This window comes from Balaenoptera ricei, chromosome 2 (assembly GCF_028023285.1).
Source record: "Balaenoptera ricei isolate mBalRic1 chromosome 2, mBalRic1.hap2, whole genome shotgun sequence".
Classification (NCBI taxonomy): Eukaryota; Metazoa; Chordata; class Mammalia; order Artiodactyla; family Balaenopteridae; genus Balaenoptera; species Balaenoptera ricei.
In genome coordinates this window covers 9,013,755-9,039,884 of record NC_082640.1, presented here as the reverse complement: position 1 = coordinate 9,039,884, position 26,130 = coordinate 9,013,755, and the positions used below count along the sequence as shown (strand labels likewise).

Sequence of the window (26,130 nt, the reverse complement as noted above, 5' to 3'; positions counted from 1 at the left end):
GGTCTTTGCCCAATTTTCTTCTGATTTTCTGGCTTTTTCTTAAATTTATAGGAGTTCTTTATATATTCCACATACAAGCCCTTACCAGTTATACTTTTTGCAGATTTCTTCACTCTATGATTTGCCTTTCCACTCTCATGAAGGTGTCTGTTGAACAAAAATTCTTAATTTTAATGCAGTCCAGTTTATGAGTCTTTTTATTTATGATTATAGTACTTTTTGTGTCCTGTTTTTAAAACTTTCACTATCTCAGGGCCATGAACATATTCTCCTATGTTGTCTTCTAGAAGTTTTATGGTTTTGCCTTTTACATTAAGATCTAAAAACCATCTGGAATTAGCTTTTCTATATGGAGTGAGGTAAGGGTAAAGATTCATATTTTTTTCTGCATGAATATCCTGTTCATTTGGCGCCATTTATTTAAAAGGTCATCTTTTCTTAAGGACTCTGCTGCCCTCTTTGTCACATATTGTGTCCAGATACCCACGGGTCTATTTCTGGATTCTATACTGTTCCATTGGGCTATTTGTACATCCTTGCTCTGGTACCATACTGTCTTATTATAAAGAATCAAATGCTTTGATATCTGGTAGAAAAAGTCTTCCTACCTCATTGAGATTCTTCAAGAGGACCTTAGGTTTTCCTTTTCTTATAAATTTCAGAATTCGCTTGATATTTTCTACACAGAAAAGAACCCTGGGATTTTGATTAGAGTTTTATTAAATATATATAAATCAATTTGGAGATGATTGGCAACTTTACATCATTGGCTCTTCCAGTCCATGAACATGACATATCTTCTTTAATTATTTTCAATAATATTTTTAATCTTCTTAGTAAAGATGCTGCTCATCTTTTATTAGATTATTCCTAGATATTTTCTATTTTTTTGATATTTTCTATTTTTATCATACTTTTATAAATAGCATCTTTTTTAAAACTTCATTTTCTAATGGTTGCTGCTATATAGAAATACAATTGATTTCTAATATTGACTTTCCATGCAGTAAACTTACTCAACTCACATTTGAATTCTAATAATATTTCTGAATATTCCTTTGGACTTGGTACAGTAAGATCCGTTGAATAATGACAGTTTTTTTTTTTTCCTTTCCAGTTCATTATATTCTTTTTCTTTCTTTTTCTTGCCTTATTGCACTGGCTGGGACCCCAGTGCAATGCTGTGTAACAGTGGAGAGAGCAGGCAGCCTTGCCTTGCTCTCAGTCTCAGTGGCAGTGTTTTCAGCATTTCACTGTTGAGTGTGTGGTGTTCGCTATAGGCTTTTCATGGATATCACTTATTAGATTAAGAAAATTCCCTTCTCTTCCTTGTTTGCCAAAAATGTTTGAGTGGATGTTGAATTTTATTTAGGAAATGTTTTTTCTTCATATAATGATATAATTAGATAATTATAAGCCTTTTTCCTTTAATTTGTTAATGTGGTAAATCACACTGATTTTTAAAATATTAAACTTTGCCTTTCTTGAATTATCCTCTGTATCTATTGTTGGATTTGGTTTGCTCATATTTTGCTTAGGATTTTTGTATCTATATTCTTGAGTAAGATTGGCCTAGAATTTTCCTTCTGCTCATGTCCTTGTTGGGTTTGGATTTCAGGGTTTTACTGGCCTCATAAAAACAAGTTGGGGCACATTTCTTCTTTCACTGTTCTCTGGAAGAATTTGTGTACAGATGGCTGGTTGTGACTGTTTTGGCCCACTTTTCATACTGGTGGGTGGAGTCCTTAGAGGAGAGTTTTATTAGTGAACACACATCCTGCCTGAGATGTAAAATCACCAAAAAAGTGGGGGGAAACCTTTTTTTGTTTGTTTCTATTTTGTTTGTTTGCTTAATTAAAAGTGGGATCATGCCATACATTTTGTACTACTTTTTCATTCATGATATATCTTGGATATCTCTCCATGTTATTACTCACAGCCATACGTACTTTTTTTTAACAGTTGTATGGTGTCCAAAGTGTACATTGCCATGACAGATTTAACAAGTCCTCTATTAATGGACCTGTAGGCTGTACCAATATTTTTGCTATTATCAACAATGCTGAACTGAACATTCTTGTATCTATGTCTTTGTGCACTTGTGGAATCTCTAGTAAGATACAGAAATGGAATGGTTGGGTCATTGGGTATGCCTGTTTTTAAGTTAAATAAGTATTACCAAGTTGTCTTCCAAAAATGCATAATGAAAATTATTCTCTCACCAAAAGTAGATGAGAGCTCCTATTTCCCCACATCCTTGCATCACTCTTTTAAATGTTTGCCAATCTAAAGAAGATAAACAGATTATTTGTAGTGTAACAATGCCAGAAGTTTATTATTCCCTATATACATATTCAGTACCAGCTGCCCAGAGTGGCTGGCCCAGTGAAATATGGAAGTGGTTGACTGAATTTATGGTTTTAGTTTTATTTCAACAGGAATAGAATTTCAACCTGAGCTCTTTAAGGCATTTCCTTTGTTTGTGCATGATAACTGTAGTCATGTACTTTTGCCATGTTCTGTACAGAGACATTTGTTTTGTTTTGATGGTTACTCTTGTTCATTCATTCAACAACTCTTTTTTGAGCACTTTATGTCAGACACTGTTCTCACTGCCAGGGATATAGGAATGGACAAAACAAAGGCCCAGTTCTTACTGGCTCAAAGCTCATAAGTGATGGAGGTGAGACTCTAACTCAGATTTAGGTCTGACTCAAAAAAAGCCCATAATCTATCAATGATAACCATAAAATGTTGGATCACTCACAAATTGCAGGAAGTCCCTTAAAATGATCTCTTTATTTCATACGGTTTTTGGTAACTAAAGTGTGATTAGAATATTTAAATTTTTATTAATTTTACTTTTTAAAGTAATGGATAAAAATTTGTATCCGAGAACCACTAAATTTGAAATGAAAAACCCAATTTTAAATATAGGAAGTTAAAAACTGGTATTAAAATAATGCTCAATTCACTATTAAGGCATTCATTTTTACTTTATAATTTTTGTAACAGTGAAGAAGTTACATATTATGGCATATTTACTTTTTTATAGGTAACAAATTATTCTCCAAACGTAGCAGCTAAAACAACAAGCATTTGTTATCTCACACAGTTGCTATGGATCAGGAATCCAAGAGCAGCTTAGCAGGGTGATTCTGACTCAGGGTCTCTCATGAGGCTGCACTCAGGATGGACTGAAAGATCTATTTCCAAGATGGCTCATTCTCATGGCTATGGACGGGAGGCCTCAGTTCCTGACCATGTGTGCCACTCCAGAGGGCTGCTTGAATACCCTCATGACATGGCAACTAGCTTCCCCCAGAGCAAGTGATCCATAAGAGAACAAGGCAGAAGCCATGGTGTCTTTCATGACCTAGTTTCAGAAGCCACACACCATTACTTCTGTAACATCCTAGTGGTTACACAGGTTGGCCCATTCATTGTGGGAGGGGACCACATGAGGGTATGATTACCAAGAGGTAAGGATCACTGGCGCCACCTTGGAGGCTGGCTACCACTGTGGAAAGTAGTATGGTATATGGAAGCGTCCATGGTACATGGGCTTCAGTCTGGGTTCAAATGCTCGTTTGAGCACTTAACTAATTTCCCCAAGATTAAGAGCTATTAAATTTATAAATGTAAGATGAGCATAGCAATTCTGCCTTCCCAGGATTTTGGATAAGGAGGAAATAAAATGGTCAATAAGGGCACCAAACATAGGACCCTGCAGATGTTTGGAATTCAATAAATAGCATCTATTTATTGTTGTTGTTTTTTTTTAAATTAATTAATTAATTTATTTATTTTTGGCTGTGTGGGTCTTCGTTGCTGCGTGTGGGCTTTCTCTAGTTGCGGTGAGCGGGCTTCTCATTGTGGTGGTTTCTCTTGTGGAGCACAGGCTCTAGGCACGTGGGCTTCAGTAGTTGTGGCACACGGGCTCAGTAGTTGTGGCTCGCGGGCTCAGTAGTTGTGGCTCGCGGGCTCTAGAGCACAGGGTGAGCAGTTGTGATGCACGGGCTTAGTTGCTCCGTGGCATGTGGGATCTTCCCGGACCAGGGCTTGAACCCGTGTCCCCTGCATTGGCAGGCGGATTCTTAACCACTGCGCCACCAGTGAAGTCTCTATTGTTGTTATTTTAAATTTAGCTTAAGGCCAGCCTTCATAAATATACCTGACAGGGTAAATAAACCATTTACTATATTAAGCTAGTGCTGAATATTATTTTTAAAAAAGAGACCAGAGAATTTTACTGAACTAATGGTACACGCAGTATTTAAACTACCTATATCTGTGTAATTGCTGGGCTCTGATAGTTTAAAGCACACACACACACGCGTAACTTGTGTCTTCTATCTGAAGGTAGCTGGAAAGTCATGGTGATTACACTGGTTTCTAGGAGGAACATGTGCCTGTTATTTGCAAGACGTGTCACAGGATGCAGCACTACCTCTTCACCTTATCAGCCGGTGAGCTGTAGAGAATCCACATTTGTCTAGGTGGTAACTTCTGTCTCTTTTTTTCCTCTAACAGATGGAGGTTTATTGTTCTGACTTTCATGCTGAAAGAGCAGCAAGAGAGAAGATTCATGAAGAAAAGGAGCAACTGGCATTGCAGCTGGCAATTTTGCTGAGAGACAATAATGCTTTTGAAGATGGAGGCAGGTAAATGAGGGGAAGACTTAGAGCACATATCACCCGGTCTGTGGGAGAGGTGACCCACAGTGTTTCCTAATTTGAGCTATAAGAATCGCTCTGAGCACATTTTGTGTGACGGTGTCCGTAACACTTAGTTTGCCCTGCAAGGCCTGGCAGCATCTTGTGGGAACCTGATTGAGTTCTTTTAGATAAATTGTGAAAACGTGACATTATGTGTTCCGAAGTCATATCCTGCCATTGTCATGGATGAAATATTCCTAACACTTTAAATAATTCTGTAATGTTTTAAAAGAAAATACTGCTAAAATTACTTCTATCTTTAAAATTTTCATTTTGAGAAAAAACTGAATTATTGAGGAATAGAAATAGAAAAATACGGAGAATAAAATAATACACACCAATATGTATCCATCCAGAATTGACAGTTAACTAATATTTGTTTTATTTGCTTCAAGTATATTTTTACTAAAAGAAAAAGGAGTTGTAGATGAAGTTGCAGCCTTCTCCCCACACCCCCCGCCATTACAGTCCTGTCTCCCTTCCCCACACTGCCTGGAACTGGTGGGATAACATCCCCAGCTGTTTTGTACTTTCGCATGTACACACATCTATATAATATCTTAAAACAAGGTCATATTAATTTCTTAAAACAAGGTGCCTAGGTTACAAAATGGTCACTATAGGTATTATTCTGCAACTTGGTTTACATAACTAATTTTGAACTCTGTGTGTGTATATATATATATATATATATGTAGATTTACTTCCTTCTGTTTAATTGCTCTGTTGTGTCTTGTTTTAGAAATATGCCACTTTTTTCTAATCTAGTCCCTTATCAATTGACATTTTGTTTGTTTCCTGATTTTTAAAAATCTTCTTTACTTTTACTACGTTGTGTCCTAGTGCCAGTAATATTTAAAACTCAAATTACTCTTAAGTTCTGGTTTCTATGAACCTTGGCTTTGTAGTTTAGGTCTTTTTTTCCTCATACTTCTGTTGAATGCCTGCTTAATGTTGTCATGTTTCAGGGTTTCACATATAGTGCTGCTTTTCATCCCAGCAGGCAGTCCCTGATGGAAATGCAGAGCCGTCATGGGGCGAGAGCAAGTGACGCCGACCAGCAGGCTTATCTCGTTCAAAGAGGTGAGTCACGTGGGATTCTAGGTTGTCAGGGCTCCCGGGGTTAGCTATCCTATGAAGAAGATGCTTGAAGAAAAATTCCACTACATTCTATACAATGGATTCCAAATCAAGCTACCAAAAATATAGCACCTATCAGTCTTATTTCCACAGTACCTCAAACTCCATCTACTCTCTACTGAATCCAGACCAGACTCTTCACACTAGCAGTTAAGGCCTGGCACAGCCAAACTTTTGAGCCTTCTCTCACTCTGTTCCCCTATAGATATTAGCCAATGGAATCACTTCCTGTTCCTTGAGCTTATCCTAAGCTTATATAGCTACATATACTTGCTTATGCGGTATCCTTCACGTAGATGCCCTTCCCTCATTCATATCTCTCTTCCTACAGTCTCTTTCCAGTGAACTCTTACCCCGTTATTTATGTGTTCTAAATATGCATTTAAGTACTCTAATAAATAAGCTCCCTTGGAGCTTATATGCTCACCTGCTTCCTGTTTTGCACATAGTAATGTTCCCATTTATTGAGAGTTTACTATGCGTGGGTGCTGTGCTGATCCCTTCATACATATTATTTCATGTGATCCTCAAAAATTCCACGGGGTATATAGTATCACCATCTTCCAGAAGACAAGGTTAAATAACCCAGGATCACGAGGCTTGTTAGGGGCAGAACTGGACATGGAACCCAAGGTTATCTGACTCTTCACCACTACATGGTACTGCATGTAACAGACTGGCACTAATTATGTACTACATCCAGATTTTAATTCCCTGAGTGAAATTGATCATGACACTTATTCAAAGTATGGTGCTTTGTTTATTACGTGGTTTTAATACTCTAGTAATAATGTTCTGTCATTTACAGTAAATTACATCACTGAAAGGGAAGTATTTTCCTTGAGCCTAGATGTGAAAAAACATAAAATTCACAGGATCAAAGACTGACATAGCTAGATGAAAAGTTAATAGCAATGCCACTAAGAAGAATCAGGGTGTTAGATGTTATCCAAAATAAAAAAAGAGAGAGAGCGAGAGAGAGATGTTATCCAAATTTCACATAACTGGTTCTTTAACTTTTTTTAAATGCTGGCTGAGTCTAAGTCCCTTCCACATACCAACAGACTATTGAAATGGAACTATCACAGTGTTATCAACAGCAAGGAAGCAATATTAGTATGTATAGTTAACTATTAAATCCTAGGGAAATTTCTGAGTACCTCTTTTACCTCCTAACTCCACCGATGCCCCCCGCCAGAGTTCTTTTACAGGAAAAATTAGGTTAAAGTAAATATTAGAGGTAGTAATTCAGGTTAAAAATACACATAGAAAAAAAATTCCAAAAAAAAAGAAATACACACAGTATTCATGGGGCCTGTGCAGAAGCAGCACAGGGGCTGACATAAATAGTAGCCTCAGGCACTTTTAGCATCAGCAGGTAACGCTGTGTCCTCTGAAGGCTGCATCTACCCACGTGAGCACCACCAGGCCTGTTCTCTAACGTGAATTTAAATATCCTAGGAACATCCATATACCCCATACCTAGAAGTGCCTCCAAGATTGTTTTGGTTCAAAAAAAGGACAATCTCTTGCACCTGGATTTCTTAGGGGAAGATTTCCCTTCCTCATAGCTATATAAGGCAAATATCTATTTACACTTAAAAAAAAAAAAAAACTGGTCAAACACTCTTTGACTTATAATCTAAAAATTGCCACAGAGTGCAAATGTATTCATAATTATCCTAATAAGCTTTTTTGTCTTATAAAAAACAATATTCCAAACAGAGATTGTCTTAAGATTTTTTTTTTGTTTCCTAACAAAGCTGCCTTAAACAATAGCTCCTCTCAATATATTTCATCATGGTTGTCCTCTGCCGTCTGCAGCCGTCCAAGTGTCTACTCTGGTCTGGGCGCTTGACTGAACACGAGGGAACAAACGGGCATAAGGCATGGTCAGATCCGTGAAGGCCTATGGTTTAGTTGGAGAGACAGGATGTGCACATAAAAAGATGAATTCATAATACAAGATAACAAGTAAGGAATAGAAATAACAGTGCTGGAGATAAGAGGAAAGGATAACCTCTAAGGGCCAGGGGGGTTGAGAAAGGCCTTGGAAAGATGTGACTTTAAGCTTGACCTGGAAGCCAGGATTTACATAACTTCTGTATGAGAATAAAAGGGCAAAGGCAGAAATGAGTGTGATGTGTTAATAATGAAAACTGACTAAGCTTATTTTATAGTGAAGAGCCAGGAGGTAGAGGGAATCCATTAACTGACTGATAAAACAGCCCCAGTCTGCATCTTGAAACCTAGACCAGGACAAAAATAAAGGCACAGATGGATGCAATAAAGTTTAAAGGAACGAATTAACAGTCCCTGATAAGTGGCAGATTGTCATCTAGAGCAGGGTTTGGTAAACTGCAGCCCACAGGCCAAATCTGGCCTGTCACATGTTTGCATAAGTAAAGTTTTATTGCAGCATAGTCTGCCCTCTTATTGACATATTGTCTGGCTACTTTCATGCTACAGTGGCAGACTTGAGTAGTTATGACCGAAATTTATGACCTGTAAAGCCTAAAATATTTACAGTCTGACCCTTTACAGAAAGTTACTGACCCCTGATCTAAAACAATGAGACTGTTAGAAAGCTCCCTGCTTCAGAAATCATGCCTTGTGATCAGTATTTCTTTTCAAGGGTGCTTCTAAAGTTTGCTTAACACAAACTATCCGTAACAGTCTCCCATGTTAGTGAATTCAAATAATATGCTCAGAAGCAAATAACCATATTAAATGTTACCTCGGGCTTCCCTGGTGGTGCAGTGGTTAAGAATCTGCCTGCCAGTGCAGGGGACACGGGTTTAAGCCCTGGTCCGGGAAGATCCCACATGCCGCGGAGCAACTAAGCCCGTGCACCAAGCTACTGAGCCTGCACTCTAGGGCCCGCGAGTCACAACTCCTGAGCCCACGTGCCACAACTACTGAAGCCTGTGGCGCCTAGAGCCTGTGCTCCGCAACAAGAGAAGCCACTGCAATGAGAAGCCCGTGCACCGCAACAAAGAGTATCCCCCGCTCGCCGCAACTAGGGAAAGCCCGCGTGCAGCAACGAAGACCCAATGCAGCCAAAAATAAATAAATTAATTAATTTAAAAAAGAAAGTTACCTCCACTATCATCCACAAAAACAAACATTTTGGGGGCTGAATAAAAATCTAGAGACCTGGGTGGAGACGATGAAAAACTAAAATGCTTTGCATCGGTGCAGAAAGATCAGATCAACGAGGTGCTCTGGGAGCTAGAAAACATTTCCTGTACCGAGCACGGTTTACACACAGGGGACCTGCCGAGAGCCATGACTTCTTCAGAGCATTCTTTGCTTTAAGACTTGAACCTCAGTCCAACTCCAGAATTGGGGGAAACAATAGGACTGATTCTTCAATTCCTTCTCCTCACTTCCTTTGCCTGGATAACTCTTGTTCATTCTTAAGACTCCTCTCAAGTGGAGCTGGTCTCATCAGGGGGCCTGTCTGCACCGAGCAGTCTGAGCCAGGCGCCCTTCTCTGCCCTCCCCCACAAAAGCACCTTGTGTCTGACACAGCCTCAGTGCTCCCCTCACGTCCTGCCACTGTCTCTTTTTCTTGCCTGATGTCCCCACCATGTCTGTATCCCTCTCTCCCGTCTCCCACGTGCTCAGAAGCATCTCCTGAATGGCCGTAATTGTTGTCTCTGCTTCTGAGAAGGTACCTGCTGTTCCAGGATCCCTCTCTGTGCTCTGCTCACTGTCCAAGTTCTCCGCTTCTCCTTAGCTTACACCCTCATCTATCTCTTTTCCTCTCTCAGATATTCTAGTTTTTACTAGAACATGTATCATCCTGTACCTAAAACCGAAACCACGTATTTTCACATACCTGGAACCTGGAATAGAGCCTAAATCCTAATATGATAGGGAAGCAGGTATTACTTTTGGAGATTTTTTTCTATGTGTGTCGATTACTTCAGTTAAAGACGAAAAAAAACCCTGTATTCATTTCCCACGAGGTATTGATTACCAAGTTTAACTGATGTTAAAATTAAAATTCACCATCTGTTTTTAAAAACTGCTTGCAGCATGGAAAGAATGGATTAACATTTCATTTAATGCTTATTCCCAGGAGCTGAGGATAGAAACTGGATGCAGCAGGAACAACAGAATATTCCAGTTCATTCTTGCCCCAAATGTGGAGAAGTTCTGCCCGACATAGATACACTACTGATTCACGTTACGGACTGCATCATTTAAGTGTTGACCTTTCACCTCCCCCAAACTGTTGGTAAATGTCAGATTTTTTCCTCCAAGAGTTGTACTTTTGTGTCATTTGTTTCACTCAAATATTTTGGCTCATTATTTTAGGAGAAAGAAAACCATTATCTTCTAAAAAGGATATTTTTTGGTGCATTCCCATAAACTCGCAAAATAGAATCCTTAACGTACCACTCTCCTGATAAGAGGTTTGTTTTTTTTTTAATATTCAGTTGATGTGAGCACTGAACTGTCCATGCGGGTTATGAGTGTGTGACGTCGTGGATAGAGTAAACGTGGTAATAAGATGGAAGAAGCCTCACTGATTAAGAACTTTCTAAGGAGGCAGGAAAAATGAAGTGGTCACAGATTTAATCAAGAAAAGTGTCTCTGAAGTATTTTTAAATAAATTACATTGTTATTTTTCTTTATTCATTTAAGACAGATCTATCTGGGGTTGTGTATATGTGTATATCTTACAGTTTTATTTCAGCCACAGCACCAAAGTTATGATGTGGCTCTTTTCAGATGAGCCCTGTGACCTTTTACTTGATCATCAGGACAAGTGAAAAAATACTGACCTACATGAAACGGATACATTAGGTTCACTGGATTTCATGTAATCATCCAGTGTAAAGTTTTCTTTTTCTTTTGTTGTGCTGCAGGTATATGTTTATCAACTATACAGTAAATAGTGTATTAATTTCTAAAAAGAATAGCTATCTATTAATTTTCTTCCTGGATCAGGCTCTATATTCATAATCACAAAAATAGTTATTGCAAAATAAAATTTTGCTTATGAATCCTTCACATTGTTCATATATGACTAGCTAATTTCATAAGTTGTGTTTTCTGTATTCAGCTTCATATAAGCTTAATATTTATTCAGAACCATTTTGTTAATTCCATGAATATGAGCAAATCCCTTTACTAGATACCAGTAAGTGGTGTTTGAATTAGAAACTGTTCTTTCTAAGGAGGTGAAAAGATAGGGATTTGCCATATTTTGTAAACCTGCAGTTTACCAGCCATAAAAGTTAGCAATGTCCTTATGTATCTATATCCTAAAATATTTAAGAGAAAAATTTTAAATCTCCTCTGTTTGACTTTGTCATAAGAATCTCTCCTAGACAAACCTGACTTGTGTGTGCATATGTGTATAGGTATATATATATTTTAAAACAGGAATCAAAACAGTTAATTACAGCTTCATGCCAGGAGAACACACTGCACAAATTCAACAGTAATTTAGATCTCCCCCTCACCCCAGGGGGTTTGTTAAAGACATTTCTAAAATAACTATGAAAATTTTACTTTTAATTTCTTGTTTATAGTTTCTAGTTTAAATTTTTTTCCCTTACTATCTTATATGGGAGAAGATAGATTTCTACAGTATCCTAAATAAAAAAGCAAACCAAATGGTTCTACACTTACGTTATTGGGAATATCCTTTTACTTTGTTCAAGTAAAAATATTAACCTGACCCCAATGTGAAATAACAGTGTGAATGTGCTTATTAAGCCTGTGATCAAATTGTTTCCTTGCTAATTAGAAGGACTGTAGATGAAGGCAAGTTCATATGGTCAATTTAAATTAAGGCTATTGTTTTGGGGGAATCAAACAGTTTGGTAAACAACTTGTAAAGTCTGTGCATGTCTTATCTAGTTAATTTAGTCTTCAAAGGCCTTGTTCCATGTTACCAGTCAACTACACCTCATCAGAATTTAGGCCCCTCTACTAGGGCCAGCCATGCTGTATTCTTGTGTGGCTAATGGGAACAACAGAAAGATGGGAAATGTGAAGAAATATGAGTGAGCAAAAGAAACTTTTACAGCTGATAATTTTACACAATTAAGTCTTTAAATATTATGTTTAAAAATAATTTTGATCTGGTCTGGCATGTAAGGAGCTTGGACGTCATCACTCCTATCCTTATAATAAGAAAAAAGCCGAACAAACTTAAAATCGTCAACTCTTTTAAATCTTTCAGACAACTGACGTCACAGGGTAAACCTCTGCCCCCAAACTGGAGAGACAGACAGGGAGATACAGAGAGTCGCTGATTACCAGACCAGGGTCTCAGGAGCAGAAACCACAGTAGGAGCCAGTACCTGAGTAGGAAAATGTAAACTGTAGTTGAAGAATTGCTAAAGTCTCAGTGTGGATGAGCTTGAGAGTTAAAAACTCCAGGGGGAGCCCAGTCTTAGGGGGAACCCTGCACTTTCATGAGTTTTACCTCCACAAGTCCTACCAGATTCCCACAGTAAAGATTAGAAAAAACTCCCGCATAATTCCAGCGGGGGCCGGGGGGCAGGCGGGAGTAGACATTTTGAAATACACCAGAGCATTCTGTTCTTCTTAAGAAGGCTGCCCTCAGGGAAACTTTTTTACCAGAGCCTAACTTGCTGGGATATTATCAGAGCCTGACCAACCTGGGGGAACAGATATACCCAACTTCTGCCCCCTTATTCTTAGCACCTAAGGAGGAGGGAAAAAACCTGTAAAGGTCACAGCCCAGAGGCACAAGCTCACGAAAGGACTAACCATAGACCTATAGAATGCTTCCCCTCCCCGCTACCCCTCACCACCACATCAACAGGGCTTCTGTATAATAACAAGGGATTACAACGGAAAGAACTGCACGCCCTAGAATTTCTCTAAGAAGAAGTCTATAGGGAAACCCAGAGACAACAGTGGAGACAAAAACAAGGGCACCAGAGGAAATCTTAGCATATGACACAGCTGCAGCAAACACTAATCACGGTCCAACTCCTAGTCAGATAAACAAAAAACCCCACACCAAAGGCCTATTTACCTCAGTTCCTTTTACCTAGTACATCATGTTCAGTTTTCAACAAAACATTATAAGGCATACTGAAAGACCAAAAAACAGTTTTTAAAGATAAAGAAAGCATCATAACCAGACTCAGACATAATGGATATAAGACTGGGAATTTGAAACAACCGTGATTAACATCCTAAGAGCTCTAATGGAAAAAGTGACAATATGCAGGAACAGAGGGGTAATGTAAGCAGAGAGATGGAAACTCTAAGAAAAAGTCAAAAGGAAATACTAGAAATCAAAAAGCCTGTAACAGAAATAAAGAATGCCTATGATGAGATCATGAGTAGAAAGACCATGGCTGAGAAAAGAATCAGTGCGCCTGAAGAAATGTCATGAGAAACCTCCAAAACTGAAAAGCAATTTTAAAAAAAGAATGAAGAAGAACAGAATATCCAAGAACTGTGAGGCAGTTACAGAAAGTGTGCAAAGAGAATACCAGAAGGAGAGAAGGGGACAGAGGAATGTTTGAAGTAATAATGGCTGAGAATTTTCAAAAATTAATGACAGGTACAAACCACAGATCCAGGAAACTCAGAGAACACCACACAGGATAAATGCCAAAAAAGTCTTTACCTAAGTATATCATGGGCAAAAAGCAGAAAATCAAAAACAAAAAAAATTTTTTGAAAGAAGCCAAAAGGGAAAAATAACTTACCTGTAGATGAGCAAGGAGAAGAAATACATCAGACCTCTCTACAGAAACCATGCAAGCAAGAAGAAAGTTGAGAGAGAAGAACCACCAACCTATAATTCTGTATCCATGGAAATTATTCTTCAAAAGTGAAGGAGCAGTAGACTTTCTTAGACAAACAAAAGTTGATGGAATTTGTTGCCAGTAGACCTGCCTTGCCAGAAATGTAAAAGCTCTTCAGAGAAGGTCAAAAACTCAGATCTATAAAAAGAAAAGAAAAGCATTAGAGAAAGAATACATGAAGATAAAGTCTTTTATTTTTCTTATTCTTAATGAACAGATAACAGGTTTTGTCGGTTTTTGTTTTTTGGGTTTTTTTTGGCTGTGCTGCACGGCTTGTGGGATCTTAGTCCCCCAACCAGGGATCGAACCCAGGCCCTGACAGTGAAAGCATGAAGTCCTAACCACTGGACTGCCGGGGAATTCCAAAATAGAAAACAGTTTGTTCAAAGTAACAATAGCCACATGTATTTGGTGATTATAGCTAATGGATAAATGAAATAAATGACAACAATGTTATAAGGGATGTGAGGGAAGAATTGGGGATACTCTGTTACAAGGTATTTTCCCTACCCATGAAGTGATATAGTATTCTTTGAAAGTGAACTTGGATTAGTAGTCGATGTATATTGCAAACTCTAGGGCAACACCACCCCTACCCCCCCAAAAAAAGTTTAAAAAAGTATAATTGATATGCTAAGAGAAGTGAGAAAATGAAGTAACATAAAATGCTCCATTAAAACCAGGAAAGTCAGAAATAGAATGAAAGACAATAGAAGAAACAAAGAACAAGGGCAGTGAACAGAAAACAGTAACAAATATGATAGATATTAATCCAATTATATCAGTAATCACTTTAAACATCATTGGTCTCAATATACCAATTAAAAGACAGAAACTTTGAGAGTGGATTAAAAAGCAAGACTTATCTATATGCTGTCTACCCACTTTAAATATAAAGACACATATAGATAAAATGTAAAGAAATGGAGAAAGATACAGCATGCTAACACTAATCAAAAGAAAGAGTAGCTATATTAATTTCAGACAAAGAAGATTTCAAAGCAAGGAAAATTATCAGGGATAAAGGGGCATTACAAAATGATATAGGGATCAATTCTCCAAGAGGACATAAAAATCCCTACTGTATATGTACCTAAAAACACAGCATCAAAATACATAAGGCCAAAACTACAAGGAAAAATATACCAATCCACTAGTATAGTTGGAGACTTGAAAATCCCTCTATCAGTGATTAACAGACCCAATAGGCAAAAAAATCATTAAGAACATAGTTGAACTGAACAGCGTCAATCAACTAGATCTAACTGACATTTATAGAATACTTCATAGTGTACATATGATAGAATACACATTCTTCTCAGGCTCTTAGAGAACATTTATCATGACAGACCACATTCTGAGCTATTAAACACAGAAATTTAAAGTTAATTTAAGAAATTTAAAACAACAAATCATACACAGTATGTTCTGATACCACAGTGGAACTAAACTAGAAATCAATAACACAAAGATACCTGGAAACCCTCAAAACACTTGGAGATTAAATATACTTTGTAAATTATACATGGATTAAAGAAGTCTCGAGAAATTTAAATATGTTTTAAACTAAATGAAATAAAATATAACATGAAAATTTGGGGATGAAATGAAAGCAGGGCTTAGCAGGAAGTGTGTAGCATTGACTGCATATATAGAAAAGAAGATCTAAAATCAATAATTAACGCTTCTTTAAAAAAAAAAACTAGAAAAAGAATGGCAAGTTAAACGCAAAATAAACAGGAGAAAATAACTTAATACAACTGAGGCCAGAAATCAATGAAATTTAAACCAGGAACTCAATAGAGAAAATCAATGAAACCAAAAGCTGGTTCTTTGAAACAATTGATAAAATTGATAAACCTCTACCCATGTTAACTAAGAAAAGAGAAGACACAGATTACCAATATCAGTGTGCCATGAATAACTGGAACTTGAAATTTAAAAAAACACTATAACATCTATATTAACACCCCAAAATGAAATGCTTAGTTATAAATCCAAGAAAAAATGTATAAGATCTGATGAAAGAAATTAAAGAACTAAATGGAGAGATATTCCATGTTTACGTATAGGGAAACTCCATATTGTTAAGATATCAGTTCTTCCTAACCTGATCTACAGATTCAACGCAATTACAATCAAAATCCCAAGTTATTTTGTGGCTATCAACAAACTGATTCTAAAGTTTATATGGAGAAGCAAAGACCCAGAATAGCCAACACACTATTGAAGGAAAAGAACAAAGTTGGAAGGTGGACACTATCCAACTTCACGACTTACTATAAAACTACAGTAATCAAGACAGTGTGGTACTGGTGAAAGAATAGACAAATACATGAATGGAACAGAACAGAGAGCCCAGAAATAGACCTAGAGAGTCTTTGACAAAGACTGGTCTTTGACAAAGGGGCAAAAGCAATTCAATGGAGAAAGGATAGTATTTTCAACAAATGGTGCCGGCAAAACTGAACATCCACATTCAAAAAGAAAAATAATAATAATAATCTAGTTGCAGACCTTACACCTTTCACAAAAACTAACTCAAGCCACAGACTGGGAATAAATCTTTACAAAACACATATCTGAGAAAGAACTGGTATCAAAATATCCAAAGAACTCCTAAAATGCAACAATAAGAAAACAACCCAATTTTTTAAAGGGCAAAAGATAATGGATACCTCACCAAAGATGTACAGTTGGCAAATAAACATATGAAAAGATGCTAAACCGCGTATGTCATTAGGGGATTGCAAATTTCAACAAGATACCATCTCACACTTATTAGAATGGCTACAATTCAAAACAGTAACACCAAGTGCTCGGGAGGATGTGGAACAACAGGAATTCTCATTCACTGCTGACGGAAATGCAGAATGGTACTTTGGAAGACAGTTTGGCAGTTTGTTGCAAAACTAAGCACACAATCCTTGGAATTTACCCAAATGTATTGAAAACTTACATCCATACAAAACCTGCACATGAATGTTCATAATAGCTTTACTCATAACTGCCAAAACTTGGAAGCAACCAAGATGTCCTTCAACAGATAAATGGATAATCAAACTATGGTGTACATCCATGTGATGGAATATTATTCAGTGCTAAAAAGAAATAAGCTATCAAACCACAAAAAAAAACATGCAGAAACCTTAAATGCATATTGCTAAGTGAAAGAATCCAATCTGAAAAGACTACGCACTATATGATTTGAATTGTATAATGCTCTGGAAAAAGCAAATCTACGGAGACAGTAGAAAAGGTCAGTGGTTGCCAGAGGTTTGGTGGAGGGCGGGATGAGGGGTAAGAGCACAGAAGATTTTTAGGGCAGTGAAACTACTCTAAATAATGTACTGTAATGGTGGATACCTCCGTCAAAACCTATTGAATGTGTAACATAAAGAGTGAACCCTAATGTAAACTATAGACTTTAGTTAATAATAATGTATCAATATTGGCTCATCAATTGTAACAAAAAGTCCCATACTAATGCAAGATATTAATAATAAAATTGTGTGTGTGCCAAAGAAAACATACGGATGGCCAAGGGGCACATGAAAAGATGCTCAACATCACTAATTATTAGAGAAATGCAAATCAAAACTACAATGAGGTATCACCCCACACCAGTCAGAATGGCCATTATCAAAAAATCTAGAAACAAATGCTGGAAAGTGTGTGGTGAAAAAGGCAACCCTCCTACACTGTTGGTGGGAATGTAAATTGGTACAGCCACTATGGAGAACAGTATGAAGGTTCCTTAAAAAACTAAAAACAGAACTACCATATGACCCAGCAATCCCACTACTGGGCATATACCCTGAGAAAACCATAATTCAAAAAGAGACATGTGGGGCTTCCCTGGTGGCGCAGTGGTTAAGAATCCGCCTGCCAATGCAGGGGACACAGGTTCGAGCTCTGGTCCGGGAAGATCCCACATGCCGCGGAGCAACTAAGCCCGCGCACCACAACTACTGAGCCTGTGCTCTAGAGCCCACGAGCCACAACTACTGAAGCCTGCGTGCCTAGAGCCTGTGCTCCGCAACAAAGAGTAGCCCCCGCTTGCTGCAACTAGAGGAAGCCCGCACACAGCAACGAAGACCCAACACAGCCAAAAAATAAATAAATTTAAAAAAAGAGAGACGTACCGCAATGTTCACTGCAGCACAATTTACAATAGCCAGGACATGGAACCAACCTAAATGTCCATCGACAGATGAACGGATAAAGAAGATGTGGCACACATATACAATGGAATATTATTCAGCCATAAAAAGAAATGAAATTGAGTTATTTGTAGTGAGGTGGATGGCCCTAGAGTCTGTCATACAGAGTGAAGTAAGTCAGAAAGAGATAAACAAATATCATATACTAACACATATATATGGAATCTTTAAAAAAAAAAAAAAGGTACTGATGAACCTAGTGGCAGGACAGGAATAAAGACGCAGACATAGAGAATGGACTTGAGGACACGGGGAGGGGGAAGGGTAAGCTGGGACGAAGTGAGAGAGTGGCATGGACATATATACACTACCAAATGTAAAATAGATAGCTAGTGGGAAGCAGCCGCATAGCACAGGGAGATCAGCTCGGTGCTTTGTGACCACCTAGAGGGGTGGGATAGGGAGGGTGGGAGGGAGGCTCAAGAGGGAGGGGATATGGAGATATATGTATGCATATGGCTGATTCACTCTGTTGTACAACAGAAACTAACACATTACCGTGAAGCAATTATACTCCAATAAAGATCTACTAAAAAAAAAACTGTGTGTGCAGAAGGGGCTATATGGGAACTCTGTTCTTTCCACACAATTTTTCTGTAATCCTAACATTGCTCTAAAAAAATAAAGTCTATTATTTTCTTTAAAAATGAAAAAACACTTTTAACTATACATAAGATTATTTAATATGAACACATATAAAATGTGTTCACATTAAATTATAAAATCAAGATTATGGTGAAAATTGACTAACAATTTCATTTGACCCATAATGAAAGGGCTAAGTTGGAATTGCTTTTAATGAAATATCAGATTTATTATGCAATCATTAATGGAAGAAAGCTGATAGAACAGCTAATTGCAGCTTTTAAGTGTAACAGGAATCAAGTATATGGACCAATATTCAAATGTTTTAGTGAAAGGACGGGTACCAAAACTGCTTTGCTATGAAAGGCAAAAAGTAGAAATAATTTTACCATCTTCTTTGGTATACTCTGACTTACAGAGTTTGTCATTTTAAAAATTATTGAAATAACATTATGTTCTCTTTGTGAAGATATTGGTCATCACTGAGTATTGTAAGTGTTCTTTTTTTTCTAGCTAAGTAATTGCAAAGATATGAAGTATAATACAGGGGCTTCCCTGGTGGCGCAGTGGTTGAGAATCTGCCTGCCAATGCAGGGGACACGGGTTCGAGTCCTGGTCTGGGAAGATCCCACATGCCGTGGAGCGACTAGGCCCGTGAGCCACAACCACTGAGCCTGCGCGTCTGGAGCCTGTGCTCCGCAACAAGAGAGGCCGCGATAGTGAGAGGCCCGCGCACCGCGATGAAGAGTGGCCCCCACTTGCTGCAACTAGAGAAAGCCCTCGCACAGAAACGAAGACCCAACACAGCCATAAATAAAATAAATAAAAATAAATAAATAAATAAAAATGAAGTATAATACAAAAAAATATTGGCTTAGGAACTCTCAGTAAGCTGATAGGTTTATGTAGCAACTTTGTCCTTTAAACATATGGAGCCATAATCATGGGTAAAATTTATTCTGCATGCATAAAGTATATATTGTAGTTATTAACTCAGCAAAACCAAGGAAGAAATGTGTTGAGCATTCTCATGAATTAATTAAAACCAGCAAGGCTAGAGTTTTTTTTATTGGCTTCTCTTTGCAAAACATCAGTCGAGATGGAGGAACATACCCTGTTGCTTGAAGTAACCTCTAGATTGTTTGAAAAGCAATAGACATTTATTTGGGCAATAAAGACAATATTCTGTTAGGAAAATTAAGGAGGCTGGGTTTTCCTTTCTCAGGAGGGCCATTCATCTCCAAGTAGAGCACTGCCTCTGAGGAAGGATGACAGTTTTCTCAGTAAAGCGTTTTTGTTCAGTTAGTTGGACAAATTCAAGTTCAGGTTAAGACTCTAGAGAACTCTGTGCCATAAAGCATGAGATGTGAAGGCAGATGTAAACAGATGTCTACAGAGGGGTGGTGTGGATGCTTTGGAAACCGGCTGTTACTCCCAGCAGAAGATCTGATTTTCTGATTTTGAATAGCATTGTTTCCTGCTGGGCCAAAAGGTGGAAGCATCAATTTAATCGTCTGGTGCATTAACCCTGGAAACATACTCAAAGATATTCTGCTTCTACAATCTTTACTTTAGAGAACTCAACTGCACTCACTAAGCCCACACCTGCAGCCCTGATATGTCCCCTTGGCTTGGGTCACATATCTAAAGGTAGAGCTGAAATCTCCCCACCATCGCCTCAGGCTGAACTCACATCTCTACCCTGTCCAAAGCAAGCTCCTCCTCTATAAGTCTGCCAGTCTCTCAGCTGTTGCCAACCTGGCTATCGTCCTCTCCTTTTCCTGCCAAAGGTAACTTTCCTCTGGTCAGTTACCAAAGCAGATAGGTTTCCCTCGTAACGTGCTTCTAATTCGTCCCTTCCCTTCAGCTCTCACAGTCTGGGACTATCACGATCTCCTATCAAGCTTCTTTGTCTTCAATTTCTGGTGTATCCAGTTCCTGAGCACCCATCTTTTGAATTTTTTTTCTTTTTGGCCACGCTGCGCGGCTTGCAGGATCTTAGTTCCCTGACCAGGGATTGAACCTGGGGCCACCGCAGAGAAAGCGCCAAGTCCTAACCACTGGACCGCCAGGGAATTCTCGTGAGCACCTATCTTTGTTAGCTTAATCGTCCTAAGCATTGCCTTATAAAGTAGTAAGACTAAAAGTTATTACACTTTTAATGCTTACATGTGCTGGGCACACTGCATATTTTCAAGTTTTTCTCATGAATCCTCACAATACCCTATGAAATAACTATGACTGTCCCTGTTTTGCAGATGAGTTAAGTTGAGGCTCAGAGAGGTTAAGTAACTTAGCCGAGGTTGCACAGTGAGCATGTGGCAGTTAAAAATCATGCAGTCTTAACTGCAGAGTCTGAGCACTTAGCCACACCTTTCTCTATCCATCTACCTTCCTCCCCCACCTGCTCAAACAGGGTCTCTTTACCGCTTACAGAATAAAGTATTCATCATCTGCCACCCAATTTGTTTTACCTACATTTTAAAATGTTTCCACCTCATCTTTCCACCTATCTTTTACCTCCTCATCAGCAAGACTGGTGCTCCCTGGTAGTCACCTTATGTTATTTGTCTTTTATGCAGAGATCGCATCTCCCAAACTAGACTAAATGCCTACAATATGGACCTTGTCTTTGTCCAAACGTGTACACCTGAGGCACTAAGTGACTATGGCTGATAACCAGTGTGTGAAAAGGTACTTGAAATTCTCATTTGATCCTTCCTGAAACCCTCTAGTTATCGCTATTATCAGCACTTTACGGATGAAGAAATTGACCCCCCGCCCCGCCCCCGCCAAAGCTAAGTGACTTGTTCAAGAGCAAATACTCTATTCGACTTTTTCTCTCTGTAAACACTTCTTGTGTGCCAGGCACCAGCAGCAAGAGAGAAGACAGAGGAAGAGCTAGGAAGATGAAAAAGACACGGTCCCCTTGTCTCCCGATGCTGACATTTTGGTGAGAAGAAGCAGAAAACAGTTATTCCCAACTCTGACGCAATTAAGGACCACGAACTCCTCTGCAAACAGTGGTTTCTACTGGGTCTAAGAATCTCATCTAGTCTTTCCTTCTCATTTTACAGACGGTGACGACGGTCAGAGAGGTAAAAGTGGACCAGATTTTTGTTGGTTTGTTTTTCAGTCCCATTATCTCAACTGAACACGAGGTTGTAAAATAACCAACCGAGCGAAATTATCAACCAGCCTGTTCAGACTTCTATACAGTCAACCCAGCCACAGGCAATCTGTGAGGGCAGGGGGAAGGTCTGCAGTGGGTTCCGCGGTTTCAGCCTCAATGCGCAGGCTTCTCTGCGTCAAGCGTAAGAGAAAACGAGCCTCAGAACTGGATGACACGGTCAGTGCCGGAAAGTGTCAGGAACTAACTTCTGACCTCCTATGAAAATACCGTACAGGGACAGTCCTACTTCCCGGCGCCGGTGGGGACGCTAGAACACTTACCGGAGGAAGCCAGGTCTGCACCGACCGGAAGTTTCCTTGCCCCCAACAAAGAGGGCGCCAGTCACGTGAGCCAATCAGATTGCTTACGCAAGGGTCACCTTCTCCCCGCCCCCCCGCGGCCGTTTCCGCCAAGACCTCTGAAGTAGCCAATCAGTGCAGCCCCGAGCCGGCGTGCGTCTGACGTCAGAGGCGGGGGCGGAGTCGAGTTGGAATTTTGGCGGGTCCGGCTGTAGAAAGGGAAGGGGTGCAGAGCCGGGTAAGATGCGGGTCTGCGACTGTTGAGGGGCAGGTTGAGGGACTGTCCGCGCGCGTCTGTGGGAGAGTTTAGCGAGCTCCGAGGGCGGGAGGCACGGAGTCTGGGGGCGCTCAGGTGGGCGAGACTGGAATTGGGCGAGCGCGGGGGCGACCTGGGCCGAGCGCGGGGCCGGGCGCGGGGGTGGGCGCTGAGTGCTGAGCGGCGGAGGTTCCGGGGCTGGGGGATTGCGGGCAGTTCCGAAATGCACCGAGAGGTGCAAGGCGTTCGGCCGTCCAGGCTGTTTAAGGGTCCAGTTTCTTCTTTTTAAAGGTAACCTTTTAAGACGCTTGCTAAACGCTTGCCGTCTGTACTGTGTCTTATTCATTCATTCATTTGCTCAAATTGATTTGCTAATAGTTACGGAATGCGTCACCCATCGCTTCAGCCTTCGTGAAGTTTACCCTTTAAAGTGCCTAACAGGTAACAGACAGGCACACCATAGTGGAATGTGCACTAAAGTCATGAAAAGGAGGAGGTGAGAGGGTTCCAGGGGCCTGGTCAGATAGGGTGGTCTGGAAAGGCTTAGGAAAAAGGAGAGTTAAGCAGAGACTGAGGGCTGAGAAGGAGCTAGGGGAGAGCTTTCCAAAGAACCTGAGGCCGCAAAGCACTTGTGTGTTCAAGAAGTTGAAAGCAGGCTAGTCTGGCTGGAGCATTCTTCGTTGCGGGGGAGGGGGGGGCGGGGGGGAGGTGGGCGGAGTGGATTTAGAAGAAACTGAGGAAGTGGAAGTAGGCGGGAGAGAGAGTAGCCATTGCCTCGTAGGAACTTTTGTAAATTTTGTTCTAAGGGCAATGGAAAAATCATTAAAGAAATTTTATCAAGGGAATACTGCCATCTGACTTAACGTTCCTAAAAGACTACTAAGGAAAGAAAAGATTACTGTAGCTTTTGTACAGAGGATAAATTACAGAGGGACAGGGAGACCAATACAGGAAGCTAACACGGTAGTCCAGGCAAAAGATTGATGGTGGCTTGGACTAGGCTTTTTGGCAGTGAAATTGGGGAGAAGTAAAAGATTTGAGCAATATACTGGAGATAGAACCCCTAGCACTTGTCGGATGGTCCTAGGTGTGAGGGTGAGGAAGGGTGCGTGGGTTTGTTCGGGGGAAAACAGGGTTGGTTATACAAATAAACAAGGACAGTTTGCTCCTACCTAGCCCTCAGGAAGCTTACAATCCCGCAGATTCCCCAGTAGACAACACAGTGCAGGACACATGATGGGTCCATAGAAATGTTTGTTGAATAAGTGAAAAGAAAGCACCATAATTAATACTTGACGTCGGACTTACCAAGGTCATACATATTATAGAGCCCATGTAAGTTAAGCAATAGCCTAGAAAAATTTATATTTTCTTCTTGCAGTTTTAAAAATCATTTTAAATGAAAAAAGGAAAGTGCACAGAATTACATGACTTTATCCTAATTAGCTATGCCAACTGTTCCTCTGAGCTTTGCTAACTAGTACTGAATCGAAATCTTGATGTGACTAAGGCTGCAACTAAGTAGAACCACACAGTAGGCTCTTATGGACAATGTAGACCTCAAATATGTTACAAGAAATAAAACAGATAATAGCCCTGCTATTTAGACCAGCCTTCATAATACCTGTTCACAATTTGTCTCATCTGTGTAACCTAATATCAAACAAACTACTCTGTACCTCAACCGAGTTTCTGTAACCATAGCTTGGAGACAAGAAAAGGGACTGCTTCCATACTAGGAGGCAGATGGTGTTGGTGGTGGGGTGAGAAATAGCCAGAGTCTGGATGAATTCTGAGCTTGAGCCCCTACAATTTGTAGGATTCTGGGTTTGTTGGATACACGTGCGATGTGAGAGAGAAGACTCAAGGGTGACTTTTCTTATGTTCATTTCACGCAGCCAAGGTCCTGCATTCCTGCCATCTCCTGGGCGCACCTGTTCCTCCCTGACCGTTCTCCATCTCCACTGTTCTCTTGACAGCATGGATGGTGAGTCCTGGCCATTTTCTCAGTTCCTCTTTGTTTCATGGAAAATCAGTCTTGTGTTCATGGGCTTGTTGTTACTTATTCCACTTATAAAATAGTGAAAATAGCTGCCCTCCCCTCAAGCATTGTCTGAGTGTTTCAAAAGAAATCTCACTTCGGTCAGTGAATGTTATTTGTTTTAATCAGGTGAGATTTCTGTTCCTGACAGCACTGATTGTCTTTCATAATAACGGTAGTTGACATGTACTTACAATATGCCAAGCACTGCTCGAAGATCTTATGTATACAGTTGGCCTTCCATATCTGTGGATTCAACCAACTGCACATAGAAAATTTTTGAGAAAAAAAATCCAGAAAGTTCCAAAAAACAAAACTTGAATTTGCTGAGAGCTGGCAAGTATTTACATAACATTTTCATTGTATTAGGCATTATAAATCACCTAGAGATGATTTAAAGTGTACGGGAGGATGTGCATAGCTTATATGCAAATACTACGCTATTTTGTATAAGGGACTTGAGCATCTGTGGATTTTGGTGTCCATGCGGGATCCTGGAACACATGCCCTGTGGATACCAGAGATGACTGTATTAACTGATTTTACCCTCACAGCAACTATTTCATAGAAAGGAAGACAGATGTCTGGGTGACTTGTCACAAGTGAAACTGTCAGAAGCAGGGATTTGAACCCAGGCAGCCTTACATCGGAGTTCACATTTGATATTGAAATCTGTTGAAGTGGTTTTAGTCTAGCTCTGACTTAAATTCTTATAGTGCTTTTAAATTCTGTTCATCTTGCAGGGATGTGTGCAAAATATTTACCTAGCAAAGTGATGTTGCTGTAATTAGCAGAGCTTAGCCTGAGAGCAGCACAAAAATGATTGTGCTGGCTGTGAAGAGACCCTAACAAGTAAAATGCATTATTTTTCTGGTTGCGTAATTTTGTTTATTATTTTTCAAAATTGTTATTGGAGTATAGTTGATGTACAGTGTTGTGTTATTTTCAGGTGTACTCTGGCTGGTAATTTTAAAGCCCAAGTTTATTACACTTTGCCTTTTAAAAAAATTAAAACCAAATTCTGAAATTCATCACACTGTGATAATATGTGAGATTGATTGTACCATTGGTATAATGATAGTTTCCTATTTCTTAAAATCACCAAATTACCTACCGAGCCATTGATGTAATACAAAGTGTAACTTTTTGCTATGAGGTGGTCATGAGAAGAAGTGGTGAACGGGTCTGTGTTCTCTCAGAAATCACTGTATCTAAAAAAAGTCTCATTTGGTTGACATGGCTTCACAATTTGGTCCAGTATAGACGAAATCAAAAAGTTTCCTGGTGCTAGGTGCTGTTGAACAACATCCATGTTTACATGCTAGTAGAGAGAGCAAGATAATAAACAAACAAGTAGGAAAATATCAGGTAGTTGGTAAGATGGGAGACGCCGGAATGAGTTTGGATGCTGAGAGGAATGCGCCGGGAGACAGGGAAGAGCCAGTGATGTGGGAGAGAGCTGGTGATTGTCAACTGAAGTCCTGGAGAAGCTGAAAGTAGTGGGAACCAGTGTCTAAATGGAGGAATTAGCCAGAACTAGGACTCGACACTTCATCTGTCGTCGCTGGAGGAAAAGCAGAGAATACAGGTTCAGGTTTGGTAGTGAAAGATGATGAAGTCTGATTGCTTCTATGTTTTTTCCTATAAAATACGAAACAAGATCAATCAGCCAAGATTAAAGTGGGAGGAGAGGGCATCAGAGGTTCAAGGAGAGACGTGTGAAGGAGTTAGAGAATAGGAAAGCAAGTGTATCAGGGAAGTGTGGGGATTTTTAAACAGTATTGACTGCCCGCTTGTTATTGGCGGGTGTATATTTAAAGTTAAACCAGTCATGGTGGTGGGTCTTTGTCCAGGAAAGTTCACCAGCTGGAATGCAGGCAGG

General features: G+C 39.6%; 2 protein-coding genes and 1 long non-coding RNA gene across 10 annotated transcripts in view; 2 read left to right on the top strand and 1 right to left on the bottom strand.

Annotated features, from left to right (window-relative positions):
• The window catches only part of OPTN (optineurin), a 41,766-nt gene extending 31,637 nt beyond the window's left edge, over positions 1-10,129 (top strand). For 2 of the 3 annotated variants that reach the window (XM_059910705.1, XM_059910693.1), the window contains exons 12-14: positions 4,534-4,664; positions 5,719-5,801; positions 9,946-10,129. In XM_059910705.1, coding sequence (XP_059766688.1) covers positions 4,534-4,664; positions 5,719-5,801; positions 9,946-10,073 — 342 coding nt within the window. In that variant the 3' untranslated portion in view covers positions 10,074-10,129. The remainder of the gene's footprint in view (positions 1-4,533; positions 4,665-5,718; positions 5,802-9,945) is intronic. The other variant, XM_059910697.1, reaches the window with a different exon arrangement.
• The window catches only part of LOC132357337 (uncharacterized), a 45,886-nt gene extending 23,867 nt beyond the window's left edge, over positions 1-22,019 (bottom strand). The window contains exons 1-2 of the long non-coding RNA XR_009500216.1: positions 21,934-22,019; positions 13,663-13,810 (exon numbers count right to left, since the gene is read on the bottom strand). This is a non-coding gene — a long non-coding RNA (uncharacterized LOC132357337). The remainder of the gene's footprint in view (positions 1-13,662; positions 13,811-21,933) is intronic.
• Positions 21,090-26,130, top strand: part of MCM10 (minichromosome maintenance 10 replication initiation factor) — a 64,433-nt gene continuing 59,392 nt past the window's right edge. For 3 of the 6 annotated variants that reach the window (XM_059910681.1, XM_059910653.1, XM_059910637.1), the window contains exons 1-3: positions 21,090-21,174; positions 21,349-21,578; positions 24,106-24,194. In XM_059910681.1, the coding sequence (XP_059766664.1) occupies positions 24,188-24,194 (7 nt within the window). In that variant the 5' untranslated portion in view covers positions 21,090-21,174; positions 21,349-21,578; positions 24,106-24,187. The other 3 variants (XM_059910647.1, XM_059910672.1, XM_059910662.1) reach the window with 3 other exon arrangements.